The following is a 26,459-nucleotide window of genomic DNA, read 5'->3' on the forward strand; positions in this document are numbered from 1 at the left end:
GAAATGCAGAGGCGGACACCCCACCCCTGCATTTTTCTTGCCATTGCTTCTCTGGGGAACGTAGCCATGGCTGGAGGAGAGGGGGTGCAGGGTGGACCTCACAGCTAGTGTTAGGAAGCAGCTAGCAACATGGACTGTACTACATGTATTTTGTTTTATAGTGGAAACAACAGTCCCTTAATGACAGATATTCTACTGTGTGGGAACAGGCATTTCAATGTCTGATCTTGTTAAATCGTCACAGTTTATATCAAGTTGAGCAGTTGCATTCCAGTCTAAGGCGCATTAAGGTCGGCCATACAGGGTTCAGCAGGAACTGGTCGAGATTCAAACCATTAATGAGCAGGCTGAAGGTACCAAGCTCGATCAATCAACCTGGGTATATGCGATTATCGCAAATGGCTGCTATAGCCGCTGTCTTTAAATAAACAGTAATTTGGGAAATTTTCCCTAACTTCCTCTTCTGCTTGATACCCATCAAACAGGTAGTCATGTTGGATCTGTCCCTGCATTCTTGTTCTGATTGACACCTGTTAATAGTAAGAAGAAATATTCAAAATGTAGACAACAATGACAAGTTGACATAAGTTTTAACCCTTCCCCACTCCATTCAAAAATAAAAAATGACGGCTGAAGTTGGGGCCCTTAAAATTCATGTTTTGCGACTAATACCTTATTATAATTTAGTACATCATTAATGATATTAGGCATGCCGAAAACAGTTAAACATATGTGTTTTTGACCTTACTGCCTCACCCAAAACATGTTGCATGCTGTGTTTGCATTCTGCCTTCATTATTTAGTATTTCTATGCTCTAATTACTCAGCAATGATACTATAATTCCCTTCATTGTAGAAACATCCAGGAGTCATGAGAAGTGGAGTGCCAGCCTGCAGACTTTGTAGTCTTTCCACAGGACACTCTTTGTAACACATGCAATTTTGTGTGCTACAGCTGTGCATGCCGTGGATGTACAAACCTTTCTCAGGAGCCAATGTTACATTTTTTCGCAAATATAGGTTAATATAAAGTTCCCCTGATGGTTTCTGCCCTTTTGAAGAGCCTGATTTTCTCTTATATATATAAGCTTTGCAAAGGAATGTTTACAAAGAAATTGGGGAATCCTACTAAAAAGAAAGAGAGTCCGAGCAAAAAGGAACAGGATATTTCCCAATTTGGCCTATACAAAAATCCCAACATCTCAACTACCATAAAAAGCACAGTCAAAAAAATTGCCAAGTGCTCTTCTTCTTGCAATTTATCAACTGAAGGAGATATTGGAAAGAAGGAATTTTCACTTTCTCCAACCTTCAGTTACCGGGTAGCAATTGCCAATGGGCTGCAAAAGAATGTTATTCTAGTTGGCAATAATAATGAGGATGCATTTCAAGAAGTATCTTCTCTTGATAGCTCATTCTCTGAATCTCTAAGTGAAACAAGGGCTGGCAGTACAACCAAGGAATACACATCTCACACCATGCCAGTGAGGCGAAACAGGAAAAGTATGAGCAGTTTAGCTCCATCTGATGGAAGCTCTGATGGGGAACGTACTTTACATAGTTTAAAAATGGGTGCTCTACGCAAATTCAGAAAATGGAAAAAAAGTCAAGAATGCGTTTCCTCAGATTCGGAAGTAAGCACATGGAAAAAAACATGGGGGTTGCGGAGCAAGTCTTTAGACAGAACAGTTCGTCAGCAGAAAAGCAGTACGCTCGAGCCCAGCTTTAGTTCAACAGGGTGCATAAGTCAAACCCATGATGTCATGGAAATGATCTTCAAAGAATTGCAAGGTATAAGTCAAATTGAAACTGAGCTTTCAGAATTAAGAGGACATGTGAACTCTCTAAAGCAATCAATTGATGAAATTTCTAGTAGTGTTGAGGTTGTACAAAGTGAAATTGAACAGCTGAGAACAGGATTTGTACAGTCAAGAAGGGAAACTCGAGATATCCATGACTATATTAAACAGTTAGGTCACCACAGTAGTAAAGTCAGTCTTAGATTTTTAAATGTGCCTGAAGAGAAAGGGGAAATTAGTGAAAATGTTGTTTATAGAATTTTAGTTGAGAAAATGGGATTTGCGGATGCGCAAAACAGCATGAAGATTGAACTTGCACACAGAATAGGACATCAAAGAGACTGTCCCAATGCAAAGCCTCGTCCAATTCTTGTCTATTTTGGTACACAACAGGACAGAGATTTAGTTTTAAAAAAATGTTATAAACTAAAAGGAACTGGAATAGGGATTTCTACAGATATTCTTTCACATGATTTGAAAGGTAAAAAAGAAAAAGTGCTACCTTCTTCTCAGACTTATGAGAGTATGGATATGAAATTTTCTGCCATGGAGCCAAAGATTAACCATGATGAATGGGAATGTCAGGAAGACAGTGACAAGGAAATTGAACCTGATATCAACAGGAATAGTTATGCAATGATCTCCAAATCAGAAAGTCAGATGAAGTCCTCTGGGAGCAAAAAGAGTGGCCAATCATCTCACAATAAAAAACCTCACAGAACAGCTGATGTCACTTATAAAAGCAAAGATGACTATGGGGATCTTAATTTTCAGTCTCCGGTATCTGATAGTTTAGAAAAAAGCAAAGTATATTACAGTGATTCAACTCCTTTGTGGCATTCACAAACTGATTTTTCTACACCCAAACTAAGTCGTTCTGAATCCGATTTTTCAAAGTTATGTCAGTCCTACTCTGAAGACTTTTCAGAAAACCAGTATTTTGCTAGAACCAATGGCAGTTCTTTGTTGTCCTCTTCTGATAGGGAACTATGGCAAAGAAGACCTGAAGACAGTTCATCAACCTGGTATGCAAGCTCACAAGAACAAGCTTTTGGCAATGATGCAGAGCCTTACCATGAAGAAAATGAAATAGAGAATACTGAAACTGTTGACAGTGGCGTTAGCAATGGAATACTTTGTGCTTCTGGAGACCGGAGTCACTACAGTGATTCCCAACTTTCACTCCATGGTGATTTGTCTCCTTGGAAGGAATGGCACCATTTAGAACAAGGAACCGATTCTGGTCTTGACACATCAACACAACATGCCTTTGACTATAATGTTAACTGCCCTTCAGAGCAACAGATGGAAATTTATGCAAACAATTATGAAAAGTGCCAAAGTACCGATCTTCCATATAACACGGAAAACTACAACTACACACTTGATAGCAATTCTCCATCTTGCCCAGAGATATGCACAGCAGTACAAAGTCAATGGGCTAGTGAATATGATTCCTATAGTGAAACAAATGCCAATGAAATTTACCAGAACCAAACAAGAATGCCAATGATGTATCGTAGCCAGAGTGAGTTGCAAAGCGATGATTCAGAGGATGCTCCACCAAAATCCTGGCACAGTCGACTTAGCATTGATCTCTCAGATAAGACCTTCAGCTTTCCTAAGTTTGGCTCTACTCTTCAGCGGGCCAAATCAGCTTTGGAGGTTGTTTGGAATAAAAGCACTCAGAGTTTAAGTGGTTATGATGAAAGTGGTTCTTCATTTATGGGCAGATTTAGAACTTTATCACAGTCTACAGCTAATGAATCCAGCACAACTCTTGATTCTGATGTCTATACAGAACCTTACTATTACAAAGCTGATGACGATATTGATCACAGTGAGTCAGCAGCTGGTAATGAAAATGGAGGCGATTATGTAGAGGTGATGGAACAGGTTCTTGCCAAACTTGAAAACCGAACTAATACGAATGAGAATTTTGAGCAAATACAAGATTATCAAGAATATGAAAACAGTTCATATGATGCAGAGTTTGCAAGTCTACAAATGGATGGATATGATACCCCATATGATGACATGGTCTCTGAGGATGTTTTAGAACCCGAATGTGAAATAGTTTATGACATGACAGAGAATGACTATGAAAACAAAAATGTACCAGAAAAAGTTGTTGAAGTCCCAAAAAAGAAACGTATTCGCCCCAGCTTTAAGGAGGCTGCAATGAAAGCATACAAGAAAGAAATGGCTGACCTTGAAGAACGGATCCTTGCAGGAGGTACTCTAAAATTATTTTGAAATGTGTGTTGGTTGTATATTTTGAGTCTAGTAGCTGTGTAGTAAACTTAAAGATTGTATACTGTTAAATATCACAGTAAGCATTTCAATCTCAGTAAATTTGCTGCTAGTTTTATATTTATAAAAATAATACATATTTATAGCTGCAAGTTTATTAGAAAATAATATTTAGCCTATAATTATAACATCTGGCATTTACTATGTACTAGTGATTTTCTAACAAACTAACATTTCCAAAATCATTCTAGGGTGTCCATTTATTTTAAAACATTCTGTCGATCAGCCTCTTTTTTAACATTAAAATATACTAGTTAAATTCCAGTCAACATCTCATTGCATCTTAACAGCTAATAATACCACTGTGCAGGGTGAGCAGGATACAATAGTAACTGGGAAAATCCATGATCGGTGAGGCCATTATATTTGTAATAGGTTGAAGTATATGATGTTTGGTGGCCAGAATATAATTGCTAATCAAAAGCTACTTGTAAAAGTTTTCTGTTGAAGGCTTTATATAATAGAGAGCACTGCTGTCTAAGTCCCACAGTAACCAATTAGAAATCGCCTTTCCTTAGACCAACTGCAACAAACATCCATAAACTAACATGTACTTGCTTTATGTGGGTCACTGCTCTTTTTTATATGTGAGTAGCTATTACTTTAAAAGGTAAGGAGGTACACTACAAACCAATTTTATCAATTTTGTATGTAGTCTCTTAAAATGAATTGTGATTATAATCTGTCTGCCTGTCTGATAACATTTGTCACCTTGACAGAATCTTTGCTCTACAATAATAAGTCTTTTCAGAGAAAGGATGTAGCAAGTAATATTTCATAGTTTTAGCATATTGGAAAACCTTTAGCACAAGGTAGGGCCTGTTGAATATCATTTTTAAAAGAGTATGTATGTTCATTTCTCTAACAATTCTCTAAAACGAGCTTTTAGGACTCTTAACACTTTTCCTTTTTCTTGCAATAAGACATGTGAGCTTCCTGCATGAAAATGCATTTTAAGTGGAGATCCCTGTCTTTTCTATGTGACTGGTTCACATCTATGTACTTTAGTGTGTATTTGAAGAGAACCTATATTGGCCCATTCATATTTACATATGTACAGTACCTTACCACGCACACTACAATATATGCAGGGGTGCGAAGGGGCCCTTAAGCATTTTACTGATTTAGATTAACCAAGTCACCACACTTTGTAATTTCAGTTTTTTTTTGTTTTTAAAGTATCCATGGACCGAAGATGATTGTTGCCCAATGGGGCCTATACGTTTATGGATATTTTGCAATAAGTGCACAAATGAACAATATACTGTAAAAATGGCATCATATTTTTTCTCTAAATTATGCTCAGCATGATAAGAACATATTTTCTCCCATATAATAATATAAGCCTGATCCGCTAGAAAAGATCTCCTGAGAAAGTGCTTATTATGGACGCAAAGTTAATTGGATTTTGCCTGGGTATTTTGTATTTGTGCTCCTTGATGTGATTTACTTTTATTTAGGCAATAGGCACTAAATACTTGGGCCGTAGCTTTGGTGACATTAGGAAAGTATCCAGTCCGTACAAGGATCGGTAAAGGTGGGAGAAATAGGTGAAATCTCCTTCCAGAGGATGTACATTTCTCCAAACATCAGTGAGGTCAGCTGCTTCAGTCAAGCTGTAGAGCTGAGTAGTTTGCATAAGGGATGCGTCCGATGAGGCTTTAGGGGTTGGAGATCTGTCTTTCTGTGAAGAGAGAACGTCATACAAACCCATGATGATATCTCTAGTTTTGGTGGGTAAATATTAACTGGAGAAAGGTTTTTTATATGGGGCCATATGCATTAAGTGATTTTTTCGTTTCTAAGTTAGGGTCAGGTAGACCCATCTGCCTTCTTCAAAGTCAGTGCCTTGATGTACTATTTGGCAGGAAAGACCTTTATGAGAATACCAGCTTTATAACTCTGTGTGGGGGAACAAACACCACCACAACCCAGGATTTATGCATGCACTGCATTTCCTCATCGTTCAGATGGGATTCCTGAAATAATACTAAATCTGCTTTTTATTTGTTTCTTAGATGTTGCAGTACCTGCATGCATTTTTAGTGGGTGCATAGTCCTTTTATATTCCACATGACAATCTCATGAATACAAATGATTAATATGAATGATCGGATGGCTGCACACTCAATACTTGCAGAAAACACCTTTATTGTAGAACAAAGTCCATAAAAAACAACCACAACTGATCAGGCAGGGGAGGGAAAAGGTAGGTAGACACATTTTACACGGAAGTTAGTGCTTTCTCAATACCCCCATAGTTTCACAGAGGTGAACTGGATGGGGCTGATAATGCTTTCTGAAATAGCACTGTTGACAACACAGGAACTTGCTCTCTAGATTACTGGTTTAAATGTTTTTTTTTTAAAGATCAAATAGGAGCAAAAAAGAGAAGTTCATTGTTGAGGTTTACACACACTAATGCTTGACTAATGCTTACCCTCCAAGTGTGATCATGCCATTAAAATGTAAGCATTGTGGTTGTATGTGAGTGATTATGCCTGTCTGTGTTTTTGGATTTCTAATTGCAAATAACCTACTTATAGTACATAGCCTGTGGACAAATGTTGTCATTCATTCTGAAGACTGTATTACTTATTGTCCACTGGTTCCTTTTATAGTCACTAATGCTCTAAACCATCATTAAGCGATATGACAAGGTTCGGGTAGAGAAAATAAATCTATAACATTTTATTTATTTTTTTTGTGCAAAATTTAGATTTTACCATTGCTAAGCCCTCTATATGTGGGCATAAAATTACATTTTCTTCAGCTTATTTTCTGCCTTAGAAAATTAATCTTATAAATCTGAAGGCTAGCTGAGCTGTTTGAGATACTGAAATGAAGCTCAGTACATATACTCCACTAACGCTGTCAGTAACTGAGTGCAGTAGACATCCATTTCAATGAGCTTATGCAGAAGGGTTTGGTAAACAGATGATTTGTGGTTGCTTTAAATAGCTGTTTACAGGATTCATTCTTGATTGATCTATAACTATTTATCGATATTTCATTTTGAAAGAATCTGGCTGCATTGGACTGCACATGATTCAGATCCAGGGGAATTATTTGAACTTCCTGACTTTAGCACAGTTGCAGTGTTTTCTATGTGACATTAGAAGATTCCTTTTTTCCACTTGCCCCCTAAAAATGATTTTCAAGCATATTTTGCTGTATTGTTCACTAAAGTTTTTTACTGGGAATGGCCTGCTAAAATCAGATACTGCCCTGTAAATGGTGATGTCTAGTCACTTTGCCATAGAAGTATCATGTGCGACCAAAAACAAAATGTCCCATCATGTACTAAAAGGGAAAGTACAAGGCAGAGAGAGATCTTTGGTGCAGTTAAACTTCGGATGTGCCTGTGCAATCTAATCTTCCGTATCTTACTGGATCTGGTAGAGGTAAGTATAAATACTCGTTAGAGGCTCAGAGAAAGGTATAATTACAGTTTAAGGCATATGTGTGCTATCTAAGAAAATTAACTATAATGCAAAATGACCATAATTTCTCAGTTGTTTCTGAAATTGAATTTGTCAAACCAAAAATCTGCTGCAGAAAACCTGTAGACTATGCTATTGGTGCAAATAAGGAGCGTCATTTTTCATATTTATCATTACAATATCTTTTGCAAGCAACAGTGTATAAAATTATATGTCATAAGTGTGCAATGTGCCCTATGATGCAATGTATATGAATTCTTTACGTTCATGTTTTTTACAGCCACCTTTAGTGATTTCAGTACATGTATATGTATTGTACCTATGTAAAAAGTGAATTCAAAATACTGTAGCTAATAATTGTAAGATGACCCCCAAAAATATTAGAAAAAAAATGTATTCTAATTGCAGATATGGCACCACTGAGCTGGTATACATTTGGATGCCGAAGCACGTACTGCCTAGTACATCCTATTTGCTATTGAATTAGCCACTAGTATGCAGTCAAAGCCTAACTATGGGAAATTTGAAAATGATCTCTTGCACTGGGGCTGTACCCATGACTGCAGGGCATTAAAGAAGAAATATGGGTTTGTAAAAAAAATCAAACATCCATAATCAACTATATTTTGCAGTGTGATGATGCTGCAGCTGTCCCATGTCAGCTCTAAGCCCGAGAACTGTGCGATCACATGACCACTGATCACTCAGTTTCAGTCCACTTGGAGCAGAGAATGGTGACTGTTAGTCACTGCTTTCAGCCCTGCCCTTCCAAGGCTCACCAAAGCACCTGGCGGGGGGGGGAAGCACAGCTTGCTCTGGTTCTCAGCAAGATGAAGACAACTATCACTCAGGCTACTAGATGGATGCTAATAATATTGTTGGTATCCTTCCAGAGCCTGGAGCAGCTCTGCAACATCAGCTGATAGCGTGCAGTAGCCAGCAACCAGATGACCCTGGGTCACCGGAAAGCAAAAATAAGTGCACTTCTGTGACCCACAAGAGATGTATGGACAAAGAAAAAGCTTTGGCCATACTTCTCTTTTACCTATTTGTTTAATTTTGGGGAGAGGAGAAGCATTTTAACTTACCTGATCTTCTGCTCTCCCAGCAGATGGTGTTCCCCCATGTTCCAACAGTGGATTGTCCCTTGACATCCTCATTGGTCTTGATGACAACAGGACTTTAGACCATTGGAACATAGAGACGAGTGAACTGGTATAGCAGCACAGAGGAGTGGAGGGTCAGGTAAATACGGTAAATCTTCTTTAAAGTGGCGTTCCACCCAAAAGTGGAACTTCCACTTTAAGCACTCCTCGCCCCCTTACATGCTACATTTGGCATGTCATTTTTTTGGTGGGGGAGTGGGTGCTTAGTTTTGAGTGGGACTTCCTGTCCCATTTCCTTCTTCTGACTACAGGCCACCTAGGTGACTCCTCCCCCCCAGGTGGCCCCTCCCTCTCGGAAATCTTCTGGGACAGGTTACATGCCTTCCACTGGGAGAGTGCAGCACGACTCATGGATGCGCAGTGCGCATCCTGCCGTGAAGCCACAATCTGCCACGGTCGGGTGCCCACAATTTCAATGAAGGAGCCGCGGAGAGGAGGTGGAGAAGAATGAGGCTCCAGGCAGCCACATCGATGGACTGTGGGACAGGTGAGTGTCTGTTTATTAAAAGTCAGCAGCTACACTTTTTGTAGCTGCTTACTTAATAAACAAAAAAAAAAGCCTGGAACGCCACTTTAACAAGTCCTCTAGACCTAAGCAAGCAATTAAATTTGTTCTAAAGCCTCAAGGTTTTTTACCTTCATGCATTCTATACATGAAGGTAAAAAAAAAACTTTTGTGCACAGCAGCCCCCGGAATACTTACCCCCCAACAGCCCCCTTAAGCTGCAAAGGCAGTGGACAGGGGTGTTCACAAGCTGCAGCAGAAAATATCCCCCTGCCACATCTGTACACAGTACTGCCCTGTACACACGGTCAGACTTTCCGATGGAAAAATGTGCGATCGGACTGTGTTGTCGGAAATTCTGATTGTGTGTGGGCTCCATCTGACTTTTTCCGTCGGAATTTCCGACACACAAAGTTTGAGATCTTGATCTAAAATTTTCCGTCAACAAAATCCGATCGTTTAAATTCCGATTGTGTGTAGACAATTCCGATGCACAAAGTGCCATGCATGGTCAGAATAAATTACGAGACGAAAGCTATTGGCTACTGGCTTCTTTATAGTTCCATTGTAAGTGTTGTACATCACCTTGTTCTGAATGTTCTGATTTTCAGACAACTTTGTGTGACCGTGTGTATGCAAAACAAGTTTGGGTCAAAATCCGTAAAAAAAAAATCAGATGGATTTTGTCGTCGGAAAGTGTTCGACCGTGTGTACAGGGCATACCAATGCTAGACGTCATCCATTCAAGCAAATGGTGGCACACTACAGCATTCAAAGGTTTGCTGACGCCCCTTTGCAATGTGGCATTCACAGGGTTGAAACAGGCAGTGAGGAAGTGTCATACCACCACCTCCACCACCTGTCAGACACCTCTGAAAAAGGATCTGAATGCAGATTGCATTTCAGGTTCAACAATATTACCTCACCCAAACCTAGCCTAAATCATGCCCAGTGACTAGAAAAGTTTCCCTATGCAGACTTTCTACTAAAAAGAAAAGACTGGCCTAATATTAAGCAAGTGCACTTTTACTGGTGCTTAATTGCATTGCAGAATATATTAATGAGTTGGCTGGAATCAAACCAAAGTTTTTCAATTAAAAGGGATTAGTTAGTGAATCTGCTTACACCACAATACTGTTTTCTTTAGTCCAAAAATACAACATTGCAAAATGTGAAAATACCACTGGGTGGCTTGATAAATGCAAGATTTATACAATCATATTTAATAAGGCAGTGCAGAGATTACTGAAAACTTGTAAAATGCACAAGACCACAGTAACCAATCAGACCAGATTAGTAACAGATAGCTGAGTGATTGCTAGAGATTTCTGCATTTGACTTGATTTCTGCACCGTACCATGTTCTTATGTTTTGTCACTGAATCTTTTCAAATACACATTCAGGTTGGTTTACTAAAACTGGAGAGTGCAAAATCTGGTGCAGCTGTCCATGGCAGCCAATCAGCTTCTAATGTCAACTTGTTCAATTAAACTTTGATAATAAAACCTGGAAGCTGATTGGTTACTTTGCAGAGCTGCACTGGATTTTGCACTCTCCAGTTTTAGTAAATCAACCTCATTATGTGGTACCTATTGAATAATTAACATTCTTACCTGTAATAGTATTGTGGTTCAGAACATATCTATGTGAAATAACTGTTGGGGCTTATTCACACCTCTGCAGTGCTGTTGTATGCATTGGCACACCAATGCCCTAACTCAATGCACGTCCAATGCACGTTCAACAGGTGAATGTTGAATGGGTTGCATACATCGGGTGGTACTGCTGATGAGCATTGACAGTGGGAATACTTTCAGCATCTGCTGCCTTTGCAGATTAAGGGAAAGCAGTTGGAGGGCAGTAAAAACGTGTTTTTTTTTTTGAGAGTGGAATGTTGCTTAAATTTTTTCTTCGTTTTTTTTTTTTTCACCTCTGCGTTCTGTTGGAGGATTTTCAGTTCAGTTCCTGTTTGGAAAATGTTACTAAAAGGGAGAAAAAATGTCTCTATGCAGTGAGAAGAAGCTGTCTATTGTAAAGGTGTCTCCAGTGGAAGATTTCCCTCACCCCCATTGTGGTGACAACTGGAAACCATTCGGATTTCCATTTTCCCTTCACTTTCAGTTCCACTGACAATGGTCACCAGAATAAGGAAAGTAGGTTTAGTCTAGTCTTTCCCTATTCTACTACAGAAACATTTTGTTTTCTGTTTGTGTTGCTGTTTGAGAATTCCCTTCAGCTCACTATGATGACATTGAACTACTCTGAAGAAAGTATTTAAAAAAACAGTTAAAGAAATGTTAAAATATATATATATCTATATCTATATTTATATATATATATATATATATATATATATATATATATATATATATATATATACATATATATATATATATATATATATATATATATACATATATATATATATATATATATATATATATATATATATATATATATATATATATATATATATATATATATATATATATATATATTCATATTGTCACTAGTGCGATGTACACAACATTGTGATTTGTACTTTCCTTCCATCAAAAATTTGATCTGCTGTCAGTAAATCAGTGTTGACCAAGTACATATACCATAGTTTGTAGTTATTATATACTTATTGGGATTTCTTTTGTTACCAAACACATGTAGCAGAATACATTTTGGTCTACATTTTTGAAGAAATTTGATTTTATTGTATATATATTATAACAGAAAGTAGAAAATATAGTTGAAATGAAATGAAAGACCCAATGGTGACCAAATACCACCAAAAGAAAACTCTGTGTAAAAAAAATAATAAAAATAAATATAAATATATATATATATATATATATATATATATATATATATATATATATATATATATATATATATATATATATATATTTGCATACAGCGTTGCATAACCGAGCAAATGGCAGTTAAAATAGCTGAATAGAAAAAAATTACCTGGTCATGAAGGGGGTAAAACCTTCCGGAGGTCAAGTGGATAAACTGCATTTTTTTGGGGGGTTGTAAATGTCAGTTTTGCTGAAGGGGTTGTATACATCACCAATTCATAGGTAGTGGCATTGCCCAAGCGTACTATTAACCACTTGAGGTCCGCACTATAGCCGGATGATGGACACAGTGTGGACCTGAATTTCTGGGAGCCCGTCATAGGATGCCCTCCGCTTTGCAAGTTCCCCGTGCGCCCCCTGCACTGTGATCACAGAGTCACTGAGACTCGGGTAATCACCAATCTGAGTAAGGGGCCAATGACAGCTGATCACATGTGTAAACAAAAGCTCTGTAATCTGCTTTTTTGACAGCGTGAGGGGAAAAAAAAGCCAACCACCGGCTTATGCTCAAGGGACATCGGTCCCGAAGAGGAAGGAGCCCATCTGCCTCCTCCTCTGTGCCTGCAAGTGCCACCTGCCATTTCCCACAGTGCCCACCACTGCCACCTATCAATACCCACAAGTGCCACCTATCAATGCCCACCAGTGGTGCCAATCAGTGCATCATCAGTGCCACCTAACAGTGCTGCCTTTCAGTTTAACCTATCAGTGCCCATCACTGCCACCCATCAGTTCCCATCACGGCCACCCATCAGTGCCTATCACTGCCAGCTATCAGTGCCACCTATTAGTACTACTTCTCAGTGCCCACCAATGCCACCTATAAATGCCCTTCAGTGCCACCCATCAGTGCCACCTCTCAGTGCCTCCTATCAGTGCCTACCAGCGCTGCTTATGAGTGCACACCAGTGCCACCCTATCGGTGCCCATCAGTGCAGCCTCATCAGCGTACATCAATGAAGGAGAAAAATTACCAGTTTGCAAAATTGTATAAATATATATATATATATAAATGAATAAATATATATATATATATATATATTTTTTTTTTTTAATTCGGTCTTTTTCTTTTTTTTTTTTACAAAAAATAAAAACAGCAGAGGTGATCAAATACCACCAAAAGAAAGCTCCATTTGTTGGAAAAAAATTATAACAATTTCATTTCGGTACAGTGTTGTATGACCGTGCAATTGTCATCCAAAGTCAGTGCCGAAATCTGAAAATTGGTCTGGAGGGGAGTTTAAGTGCCCGGTAAGCAAGTGGTTATATAAAATAAATACAAGCATAATGTTACCTTTCAAGCATTATTAAAATTGCTGCTCTCTTACAAATGGAATTAAACAAAAACAAGTTTTGCTTTGATATGTTTCCCAAGGGAAGTGCCCTTGCCCCCATGCCATTTGGGCACCACAGTGGCTAAGTGTTAGCATTTCACCCTAGCAGCACTAGGGTCATTGGTTTGAATTGTTAAAAGGAAATCACTGCGCTAAAACTAAAAAGAACAAACAGCAGCTGACACTCAAACAAACAAAGTTCAGTGAAAATGAGGGGACAATTAGTGTAACGCTAAATTAGTGAGGAAAAAGGAGAATATTTAAGGAGTATTAGTAGTGGAACCGATGCTATACCGCATACTAATGATAAAGTGCACAAAAAATGGGTAAACAAAAATACAAATATTGATTCACTTGGTACACAATATGTGTATAAAACATGTGACTACTAGTGAGTATTAGTGATTATGAATGTGAGTCCCAAAAAAGACAGTCCATATATGTTGAATAATAGATGAACAACACTGTTGGTCTTCCCAATAAGAGGATCAGATACTGCACAATTCAGTTGGACCGGGCATAACAGCTTGTCTGGAGTAACTTCAAGAAAGAATAAATAAATACTCTTACCAGAAAGAGTGAACTCATCTGTCATATGACAGTGAGTCAACTACGCTTGTAATCCCAGGTGACGCCAATCCGATGTTACAGGTTAATGATGGTTCTCATGGATCGCCACGTTATCTCCAACTTGTGCAGAATTCCAATATTGGATGTTGGGACATGTGTCTCCAGGATCAGCAGGGTCCAATTATTCACATTGGGGTATCACCCCAAATGCGATGAGTATTCAAAAAGGGGAGAAAGAAGAAAAAAAGGCTCCAAATGGTGCAGGTCAGACGGTAACCATTGGGTTTATTTAGGGTTCTTAAATAAACCCAATGGTTACCGTCTGACCTGCACCATTTGGAGCCTTTTTTTCTTCTTTCTCCCCTTTTTGAATACTCATCGCATTTGGGGTGATACCCCAATGTGAATAATTGGACCCTGCTGATCCTGGAGACACATGTCCCAACATCCAATATTGGAATTCTGCACAAGTTGGAGATAACGTGGCGATCCATGAGAACCATCATTAACCTGTAACATCGGATTGGCGTCACCTGGGATTACAAGCGTAGTTGACTCACTGTCATATGACAGATGAGTTCACTCTTTCTGGTAAGAGTATTTATTTATTCTTTCTTGAAGTTACTCCAGACAAGCTGTTATGCCCGGTCCAACTGAATTGTGCAGTATCTGATCCTCTTATTGGGAAGACCAACAGTGTTGTTCATCTATTATTCAACATATATGGACTGTCTTTTTTGGGACTCACATTCATAATCACTAATACTCACTAGTAGTCACGTGTTTTATACACATATTGTGTACCAAGTGAATCAATATTTGTATTTTTGTTTACCCATTTTTTGTGCACTTTATCATTAGTATGCGGTATAGCATCGGTTCCACTACTAATACTCCTTAAATATTCTCCTTTTTCCTCACTAATTTAGCGCTACACTAATTGTCCCCTCATTTTCATTGGTTTGAATCCCAACCATGGCAATACCTGCCTGGAGTTTGCATATTCTCCCTGTGCCTGTGTGGTTTTCCCTGGGTATTCCAGTTTCCTACCACACTACAAAGACTCACTGAGGTTTATTGGCTCCTGTCTAAATTATTCCTAGTATGTGTATGTAAGAACGTGTGTATATATATATATACGTAAGCACTGCATAAATTGACAGCACCATATAAGTACCTGTAATCAAAAAAATACATTTGTTTAACAAACCCTTGCCTTAGCCTAGAAAATGGCCATTACTATTTTTAACCACTTCAGCCCTGGAAGGATTTACCTCCTTAATGGCCAGGCCATTTTTTTGTGATACAGCACTGCATTACTTAAACTGACAATTGCATAGTTGTGCGATGTTGTACCCAAAGAAAATTGATGTCTTTTTTTTCCCCACAAATAGAGCTTTCTTTTGGTGGTATTTGATCACCTCTGCGGTTTTTATTTTTTGTGCTATAAACAAAAAAAAGCTACAATTTGGGAAAAAAAGCAATATTTTTGACTTTTTGCTATAATAAACATCCCCAAAAAATAAAGTGTTTAGAGTTCTGGAAATATAGAGTTTGCTTTGAGGGACATAGAATGGATCGGTGGCAATGGTGTGGGCATGATTGATGAAGACCACAATAAATCTACGTGACTGTAATTATATATTGCTTTTCTGTGTAGGTTCATATGCAAAGAGTGTTAATTGCAGCAAAAGCAAACATCTTAACGAAGCTTATTGTGTTTTCTTATGTTTGTTACTGCCGCTTCACAATTTTCCCCAGCTGACATTGTCTCTGCCATGTTGTGGTTCATTATTTAGGACTGACATTCAGGACAAAAAGGCCAAATACGTATAATGGAAGGGTTTTAGCATTCTTAATAGTAGATGCTCTACTAAGTTTTTTAAATGAGTGTCAAGTGGCCAATTCTACATTTGCTGTGAACACGTGCCTGATATCAGTATTAAACGAAGCATTGAACCCCCAGGATCCCTTTAAATATAAGCACTTTGTTCAAGTATCTCATGAGACATTCAACCCTCAATGCAGTGAACATTTTCTAATAAATAGAAGTTCTAGAAACTGACATAAGTGTTATCTATAGGATGCTTAGTTTTACTGCTCTCTTTTAAAATCTAAATTAATTATGGGATTTGCTTGGCTATACAGCAGGTTGCAGGCTTTTTTAAGCCCCATACACACTATTAGATTTTCTGCTGATTTTTGTCTTCAGATTTACCAAAACCATATAATATGAGGTCAAACCTTAGGAGTTTCAATTTGTATACAATCAGGCAGGCCCTCCCACTACATGGTTTTGGTAAATCTGAAGACAAAAATCAGCAGAAAATCTGATAGTGTGTATGGGGCTTTACATATACCCAGTGAAGTGACTTCCCACAGATATTACACATGCTGTTTATCTGCAACTTTCTCTCCTTTCAACGTATGGACAGTGTTTATCAGCTCCAGAACGCAAGGGGAGGATCTGACTTCCCACATTGTGCAGCATAGAGCAGGGAGCTGAGTGTAATCTGAGATCTAAATGGAGGGAAAGGACACCCTTTTCCCTGCCCCCATCACCACAGTCTCATAGGAAAACATGCACAGCTGAGGCTGTCAATCACCTACTGTATGCTGGAGGGGGGAGGGGTTGTCTCTCAAATTAGCGTGCTGTCAGCATAGACTGTCAGAATTGACTGATGCATATAGCAAGTACACACTATAGAAGGATATACTTTGCTAATTTTTTTAATTCAGAGGTTTACAAACACTTTAAACTAAAGTGTATTTCAAACTATAATTATTATTATTATTTTTTAGTTTTAGATAAAAAAGCATGTTTGTCTGTTTGTATGGGTAGCGAATATAAACTCTTATCTGGTTTTTACTGATCTCTGGAGCTCCATTAGACAGATTTACCCTTGGATCATACCCTACTGACATTCACATTTTTTGTTAGGTTACATGCCCACTTTACTTTTAGCCCTGGTGCACGAGGCTCTGGTGATTAGCTATAGGCAGAGGGCACATGTGCACTATTCAGCCCCCAGGCAGCTGCTCTGTCTGGGGGCTGCACCTAAAGATAATTATATGTAGGGCAGTAAGGGGTTGATTTACTAAAACTGGAGAGTGCAAAATCTGATGCAGCTCCGCATAGAAACCAATCAGCTTCCAGGCTTTATTGTCAAAGCTTAATTGAACAAGCTGAAGTTAGAAGCTAATTGGCCTCCATGCACAGCTGAACCAGATTTTGCACTCACCAGTTTTAGTAAATCAACCACCTGTGTGTCCAGAGACAAATGCTTGCAGTGCAAACAGTTTGTACACCTGTTCTCTCTAGCCACTACTATATGCCAGAGGCTCATGTACCAGGGCTAAGTGCCCAGTCTGCATAAGGCCTTAAGAGGCTTGGAACACCATATTTCAGGGCACTCATAAGCAAATACCGTACCTACCCTTTCTTGCAGTAGTTGTAGCAATCCCTCCAATAGTTGAGACCTTATTGGCCAATAAAACTGTGCAAGAAGCTTAAAGTTATGTGCACTCAGCATTAGCAGAACGGCTGTCCTTATACCAATCAACAATGTTGTTGTTTTTTTGCTACATATGAGCTAGTTAGACAAGATACCATAATCAGACAAGTGTGTTATGATTTGATTTATCTATTAACTTTTGAAACTTTTCTTGAAATGATCAAAACATACCTTTTTATAGAACAGATTATTCTGAGCAGAACAACAATGTTGTTATACATGTTTTAATTAATGCAATATTTTAAGGGTCACTATCACTATGGTTACAGCATTTTGTTAAAGGAAATGCTAAATGACAAAATTGTCATTCAATAATACCATAACTGAAGGAAAACCTACAGATAGAGTCTTTGGAAGCCTTTCTGCTATAAGTCAAACACAGATGTGCTTTGAGTGGTTAAAGGTTAATGGCATCACGGACCAAAGCCTTTAAGCTGTGACCTTGTGAACTCCTTACCAAACCTCTTAGATTTTCTCAGAGAGCCAGACGTTTACGAATACTATCAGCGGCTAAGAGCTTACCCATAATGTGACGTTAAATAAAATATTTCACTGGATTTATAAATTCCACTTTTCTTTTGCTTTGACATGTACAGATTTTTTTTCCATTAAGAGTTCTTAATTCTTCGGATGTAACCCTTATGGGCCGTACACACAATAGGATTTTCCGACAACAAATGTTGGATGTGAGCTTGTTGTCGGAAAATCCGACCATGTGTAGGCTCCATAGAAAATCCTATTGTGTGTACATAGCATTAGGTTTTTGGTAACCCACCAGAATTCTTGCACTGGTTTGATTTCAGAATAGATGGGCCTTCCACTGCATGTGGAGTCCACATTATAAATGTACCCCTCACACCCCCACTTGTTGAAACACTATATAAAATTGTAAATGTGTTAAAGTCACATGTATGGGACAAAAAGTTAGACACTGTACTCACCTTTTCTCAGGCTCTTGTAGTGCAAAGGGTGACATCCTCCTCCATCTGGCTAAATCCCAGGGAATGGTGAATACTCCATGTCCCGTCAGAAGACGCTGGAGCATAATGCTGGAAGTGTATTTTCATCAAGATTTCGTCTCCCGTACATGGAAATGATGTCACACATTTTAGATCCAAGGTCTTCTTTAAAAGGAGAGTATAGTAAATTTTTAATGAGAAACTATTTTGAGGGTTTTTTTTTTTGTTAGGTGAGAACCTTAAAGTAACTTTCAGAATATTTTTCTATATTTTACAGCTTTAAACAAAGAGATGGGTGAGATACTATTAATAGCTCTTGAGATACATGCTCAGCCACATAAAGCTGATCTGTAGGTACAATTTTTATTGCATCGATACTTTATCCCTGCTTGAACTAATGTAAGTATGCATATCTCATACCTGAGTGATCACTGTGGAAGTTCGACAATCGCTGTTGTAGTCAGTGCTACTACAATGATAGCTTCCACCTTCAGGGTCCTGAGCCGAGTAGCTTCCCTTCTTTATAGCAACCACAGTGGGTCAAATGCTCAGCACTGCTGCTATTCACAGAATGCCTTGTATTTTTTTCAATGAATATAAGGCATTCTCTGAATGAATGCAATTAAGGATTGTATGAGTCAGGCGAGGGCAGACAAGCTTGAGCACTACTAGGAAGTTTGGATCTTTGCTCATTCAGAATGGCGGACACACAACTGTTGTAAAGGTGAATGCTGCTATTCACAGAATACCTTGTATTTATTTCAATGAATATAAGCCATTCTCTGATTAAATGAGGTGTAAGTGTGGGCTCTCCACCTCGTCCAGTCAGAGATTGTCTATCTGATATTTTTTAATCAAATACGTTTTTAAATACGTTAAACGATGTTTTGGTGAAAGTGCCAAGCAAGAGACCACCTGTTGTTACTATACAGAAGTGAAGCTGCTCTGGTTTGAGATATGGATACGTACATTGGTCTAAGATGGATCAAAGTAACTATGCAATAAAAAAATACCTAGGGTTCAGCTTTAAGGTATAAGGGAACATATATTTTTTTTAACTATTCAAAGTGCTCATAGACTTAGCAGGACGCAAAGCATACACATGTAAAAAGGAAATATGGCTGCATGTAAATATGCAAGGTTTATAGAACATTAACACGCATTGAGGAGGAGAATTTTTACTTTTCTTTTCAGATTTAGAACTTGTTTGCTTAAAGGTAACAATACATTTACCAATGGTAATCCAAACAGCCTCCTTTCCTATTCCAATGCTATCTATACCCTGAATTACAAACTTAAGATCATTTGGTGATGTCAGCTGGGAGCTGTGGCCTACTGTGAGTAGCACTCCCACCCTTCTCAGAGCCTGTGGGCCCTGAAGTACTCTTCAAGTGTACCATTTTCCCCATAAACCCTAATCGTGAAGTTGTCTCCTTGAAAGCCTGCAAGTTTTCAAATTCTATAGTACATCTGGAGAAATAGAAAAAAATGGCTGTGCAAGCACCTTTTGACTGACCTAGTTAGGACCACCACTTGGCCCTGATTATGCCATTGTTTGCAACCCACTTAGTAGGCTAATCTAATGTCTGTAGCTGGGAGTGAAATAGCATGTGAGTATGGGGAAGCCATTATGATTAGTATTTGTTCTTTAGATCAGTAGTGCCCTATGATAAAGGACGAGTGGTTAAAATGAGTGTACTGCCAATAGGTCAGACTTTTTGTCTGTGTTTTTCGGGAAAGGTCTCTTTGTCTGTGCCACACTATGTGGGTTATTTATGAAAGGCAAATCCACTTTGCACTGCAAGTGCACTTGCTCTAAATCTAAGGGGTAGATCTGAAATGAGTGGAAGCTCTGCTGATTTTATCATCCAATCATGTACAAGCTAAAATGCTGTTTTTTATTTTCCTTGCCTGCCCCCCTTGGATCTATAGCAACTTTACTTTCAAGTGCACTTGCAGTGCAAAGTGGAGTTTCCTGTAGTAAATAACCCACAATGTGATGCACGAGAAGCTGATCTGACAAGCTAGAAACATTTTGCGTGCCTCTGGGGACAAAGAGCTGGACCTAATGTCAAATTAGCCCTACAATTCACATTTATTGCACAGTACATTGCTGAACTCAGATGATGTATAGTACAAACTTTTGATGACAGTAAATAAAAAAAATGACAGTCTTTCCTGTTACTAATATGTAAGTCTCTGTATCCTTAGAATGAACCTACTTTAATCCCAGGCACTATATTACTTTCTGTAGATATACCACATCACATTTCTGTATTTTGTCTTGTATTATGCAAATACGTCTAATCTCACAGATATTTGCTCACATCCTTATTACTGTACAACTAAGCTGACATGGTCTTTTGTGTTGTAAGAGTAATTAATATTCATTTGAAGGGAACTGTATAGATGCATTATCCGCTAACTACCTGCAGGTTATAACATTCTGTGTTAAGAAAGCTGTTTTACATTAATTACTTTGACTAGTCTCTATTTATTGGTGGCATCAAGATGGGAGTTCATATTAGAAGTCCCAATAGCACTTACAGGGTTTTTAATTTGCATCGGATTAGGGGATTTGTAAAACTGGCATGCCAAGCTTGAAATCTGTCTCTTTGCTTTGCCACTGGAATTGCTTTTAGAAATGGTTTACAATCACTAACTGAAGACCATGAACCGGAGCAAACCTTTTGCTTCTTTGCGTCCAGCACTTACTCCATTTGAATTGCTTTTAAATGCTCATACTTCTAAAAGTACTCAACTCATGTTCTTATAATGTAGCATTGTATGTATTTGTATATACTTTTTATAGCTAAAAAAGATCTTAGCAAATTTTACAAAATAATGAAAAAGTCACTTTGGCTATTTATATTCACCTTCATTGTGTTCCTTCTTCTGTTTTCATAAGATCCACTGCAAGATAGCTATGTGGGACGCTTGAGAGGGGATATGATTTCAATATACAAATACCATACTGGTGACCCCACAATAGGGATAAAACTTTTTTGCAAAAGGGAGTTTTACAAGACTCGTGGCCACTCATTAAAATTAGAAGAAAATAGGTTTAACCTTAAACTACGTACAGTAGAGGGTTCTTTACTGTAAGAGCGTGCAAGGATGGGTGTGGTCTCAGCGAGGGGCATTGATAGTTTCAAGAAACTATTAGATAAACACCTGAACGACCACAACATACAGGGCTATACAATGTAATACTGACATATAATCACACACATAGGTTGGACTTGATGGACTTGTGTCTTTTTTCAACCTCATATACTATGTAACTTTGACCCCAACATTTAGTGCTTAACCTAAGTGGCTAATCACCAGGCCTGAACACTGCCATGTGAATGAAAGCACAGACAAAGAGCTTACATAAGGTTATGATTGCAGAGCAACATAATGGTTGAGGGCATCGGAAAGGCAGTTGACTTTGTGACAAATGATGGTCTTTTTATTGCAGGTGTCTATATAGGACTGACAAAATTTGTAGCACTTTGCATATTCAAATCAACCCCTGCCCTGAAGAAGCTCACAGTCTAAGTGTCATATATCGCATGCACATGCTAGGTCTAATTTGGAAAGGACCAGCATGTCTTTGGAGCGTCATGAAATAAGACTGGAGTACCACCATGCAAATGTCATGCAGATAGTGGTCTGGCCTGGATTAATACCAGGGACTCTAGCACTGCAGGGCAGAGGTGCTAACCACTAAACCACTGTACTGCAGCTTCAATCATGTGGACTAGATTTGGAAAAGGGTTAGGCTTTTTTTGCCCTCACTTTTTATCCTTGTAATATCAGGAAAATAAATGATAGGGAACAGGTAACACTGGGACAGGAAGATACAGGTAGCAAAAAAAAAAAAAATCACAGAGGTTCCAATCTTTCTCCATTCTACTGCATCATATTGCTGTCTGTCTCCATATAAAAGAATTCTGCCTGTCTGGCTCCCTGGAAAAAGATAGTAAACGGAAACAGGGACATAGAAAGCTATAAAACACTTTTATCCACCTGTAGTACTTATATCTGTGATAGAGTGTCAAATATATTTAATTGTAGTGGTCATAGTGTTATATTGCTAATGTTAATTTGCTTATGTTTTAATTTTTTTCCTATTATTTGGGTTTTTTATATTTTTCTAGGGGATAATCAGCCAATACAAACATTTTGGCTAGAGATGAATTTTAAGTTATTTTAAAATTAAATCTGTTGCAATTTCTTTCTATGCATAGTAAGAGACCAGCATCAAACAGCATGCCCAAAAAACCCAATTTAATACTCTCTTTCTGGGGAGGTTAATTGTTTTCATATCCACATGTATGCTATTGCAGCAAAACTATACTTTAAAGTTGTACATAAACCAATACAATTTCATTCCGATGTATGGAATTTCAGGAAAATTGTTCATTGTAGCATTCAATTGTTCCATTGGGGACTTGACAGATTTTGTATGAAAACATTGAAAAAGTTAATTTGATTGCCATGACAATATTTTAAACTCTTCTTTTCGTTTTACATTATAATACTTATGCTGCGTACACATGACCGGACTTTCCAGCAGACTAGTCCGATCGTTTGTGGGCTAATCCGATTGTTTTTCACATAAAAAATCTGACGGCATCTCATGGATCCTCGCAGACGTCCCAGCAGGGGTCTCAGGCCCTTCGATCACTTTAGGCGCAGCGTTTTCAGGATGTCCCCAAAGGAGGACAACATTAAACTACACTTGATGTTTCAAGGGCCCTGAGGGGCACACCTGACCACAGCATGTCGGCCAGACTCCTCTATCAAAGCTCACCCAGATCTGCAAACTACTACTGCTACACCTCACTCATGAGAACCCAGTTAAGGTACAGGGGCATTTTTGCTCCTAGACTTGAACATTTCTGCATTGAGCCCCTTCACCCCCCTTTTTTTTTCTTGGGCCAGATAGCCCTCTCCTGTCCTCATCCCCTCATCCCAGGGTACACCACCACAGGATGGATCCCTTTCCTGGTACTGCCCCAACTTTGTGATGGCAGCATTGGGTCTCTGAGATTCTGTTATATTGCCGTTGACATTTGATCCATCCAGGTTGCACCCTACACCCCCCCTTTTTTTTTTTACAACAGTACTATTATGATGGCTAATTATTTCATTCTCTTTGTAGAATGCATTTAAGAATGAGTGCCCTTGCTTCATACCGCAGGGGGGCTCACCATGTGCTGAGCTGGACAATTCCTTATGGGTTCAGGGGGGTTTGACTAATTATGGGCGTCAGTTAACAGTTCTCATGTTCTTGTCTGCTGCCTGGCACTTGCAGATCCTTAAGGTCAGGTGTTATTGCTACTTGAAAATACTGTAGTCTTAGTGGGTTGAGCTTTTGCTCTGGACCCCTCGGACCCTGGGCCCCCAGTTCAATTTACAGTTTACTTTGATATGTTACCTATTTTAGGTAATAGACTGTTCTAGTTTCTAGTGAGGTGATGTCTACTAAACGCACCTGTCTGTTTACTCTGTGCCATTGTTGAATTACTCATTAATGTTCAGCCTACATTAAAAATGTATTCTTATGTAACTGAAACACATCCATGCACTGTAGTTTAGTGCATTTTTAAAAGGATACTATAGGGGCCCATTAACATCTATGCATATGTGTTTCTGCATGCGTTATAATACATGTTAATGGATGTGAATGGACATGGATTTTGAAAGGGTTGTTGTTTTCTGAAACAGTATTGGTATTGTGTTATGTAGGCAAGTCTGTAAATTGACTAACACATACAAAAAAATGCTCTTTTTTTTGGCCTGTCTTTTTTGGTCTATAAGAATATGTGTAAGTCCAGCAAGGGCAGACAAGCTTAACTACTACTAGGAAGTGGCAGATCTTTGCCCATTCAGAACCTTGAACATTCAGCTGTAGTAAAGAGGAATGAGTGCTGCTGCAGGTATATGAGGCACCTCTATGTGCCTGAACTTTTTAGCACTAAGAATCACTTTAGAGAATGAATTTTATACCAAAAAAAATAAAGAACAAAAGGTAGGTAAGCCAAGGAACTGGTAGAGGAGTGGCTTCATATTTAGAACTTCAGTCTTAGAGTACTAGTGTCTTTGGTTCAAATCCCAACCACTGTTGAAAGGGAAAAAAAAGGGTTAGATACCACGCTAAAAACTAAATAAATAAATAACTAAAAATATAGTTGCAGCTCAAATTTGTAAGACATCTACAAACACCATAACCAAAACATAGTATATAATATAGCTGTGCATAAAGATAAGTTAAAATAATGTAATAATATATGAAAATAAATGACGCCAAAAAAATCACCATAATAAATATAAATTCATACTCGTGAATGAACATGTGATTAAATAAATGTGTAACACGTGATAACAATAATAAATCCTAAAATAAAAGAAATAAAGTAATTACATCAAAAGTCCAGTGAATGAAGTGAAAATGGTGACTTAATCAAATTCTTCTGTGCAAACAGAAACAGCAGTGCTTGTGAACCTCCACCACACAACATATGCACTTACCAGAGGGTAAGCGATACAGGGCCTGTAGTATTATATCTGTGGTGCCAAATCAACCTCCAGACATCCATGGCAGGAATCAACTGTGGTTAAAATGAGGACAAGCCAAACAACACCAAACTCAAAGGGCAGACCAGTAAGCAGCAATTACGATTCCAATGAAAAAGGAAAACTCACCATAGTGTAAGTCCATAAAACACAGTTTATTTTATAAGCAAAAATATTGCACTTACATTTGTAGAAATATTAAAAGCTTGTAAAGAAATGCCGGCCGGCTGGCACACACCCGTCCTAGACAGCGATGACGTCAGCACGCCACTCTCTCGACGTCCGTTTCATCAAAGAGTGACTTAGTCATGGGGAACAGGTAGGGTCTATCAGGAAAATACAAACCCCAGTAAAAAATTTAAATTAAATCAGGAAGGGACAGATAGTTGTCTATTCCTGGCAAATAAAGGAAATAACTTTAGTTGATGTGTGCTGTTAAACTAGACATTGTATTTAAAAGATAAATTACAGGTTTTACATTGGTCCAACTTGGATTGATCCAACAAGTGCCATACCTGTAGGATCCCACTGGAAGTAGGCAGCATTACTGTGGTGATGTCCATAAGCTTCCAGGTCATGTGCTGAGTAGCTCAGCATGGGCACTATTTAGTAGTTACTTTGCATGTTGTTAATGAATGCAAAATGCTCTTTGGATGAGGTGAGGAGGCTGGGCGGTGATGTCACGATACGCACCTTATCCAATCAGAGAACACTTTGTATTCCTTGAGAAAATTAAGTGTTCTCCAAATGGCACCTGATTTGAGTGGGCAACCTCCTGTGTTCGGTAAGCAGCAGAGCAAACGCTTGGCATGGGACCTGGAAGCTATCGGCAATCACTGTAGTAGTGGTGCCTACCACAGAAATTTCTGGTTTCCATGGGGATCCCACAGGTATGGCCCATAAAAAAATGTACTTGGCCCAGTTAGCACCAATATAACTACTGTATTTAAAAAATGCCATACCTGGAATTAAGCTTTAAAACTGTTAAAATGGAAAATAGGTTTACTATAAAATAATTGTGTATACAGATGGATCAGGCTTCATTCGAACATTAACCTTATGAAGTGAGTAGTTAGTGCATTTTAGATGGCAATCTCCTATGTAATAAAATGATAGTTGTGGGGGTAGATTACACAATCCAGCTATACGATTTTAACTCTTCCTTGATAAAAAAGGGCACATCTCACATGTTTAAGGTGTGGTTTAATTAGAAAATTTCAGATCTGTGGAAACATGTAGATAATAACCCATGGAATTTACTAGTTATATTTTTTTTTTAAATCTTTAATATACTGTAAATGGTATCTTGTAATTGTATAAAAGGAAAACTTTTTCTAAAACATGTAAAATATGCAGATTGATTGTATTTTTTGCTTAATTAAAATAACATTTAAAACCACAAACTAAACAGCAGTTTGTGTAAGTAAACTCTGCCG

At 38.3% G+C, this 26,459-nt stretch overlaps 1 protein-coding gene across 1 annotated transcript in view; it reads left to right on the top strand.

Annotated features, from left to right (window-relative positions):
* The window catches only part of UNC13C (unc-13 homolog C), an 857,791-nt gene that overhangs the window by 14,842 nt on the left and 816,490 nt on the right, over positions 1–26,459 (top strand). The window contains exon 3 of the mRNA XM_077472480.1: positions 857–4,035. Within this exon, the coding sequence (XP_077328606.1) occupies positions 1,041–4,035 (2,995 nt within the window). The 5' untranslated portion in view covers positions 857–1,040. The remainder of the gene's footprint in view (positions 1–856; positions 4,036–26,459) is intronic.

The sequence above is a fragment of the Lithobates pipiens genome, unplaced genomic scaffold (genome assembly GCF_037356315.1).
Source record: "Lithobates pipiens isolate NorthernLeopardFrog02 unplaced genomic scaffold, aLitPip1_a1.2 Scaffold_8, whole genome shotgun sequence".
Classification (NCBI taxonomy): Eukaryota; Metazoa; Chordata; class Amphibia; order Anura; family Ranidae; genus Lithobates; species Lithobates pipiens.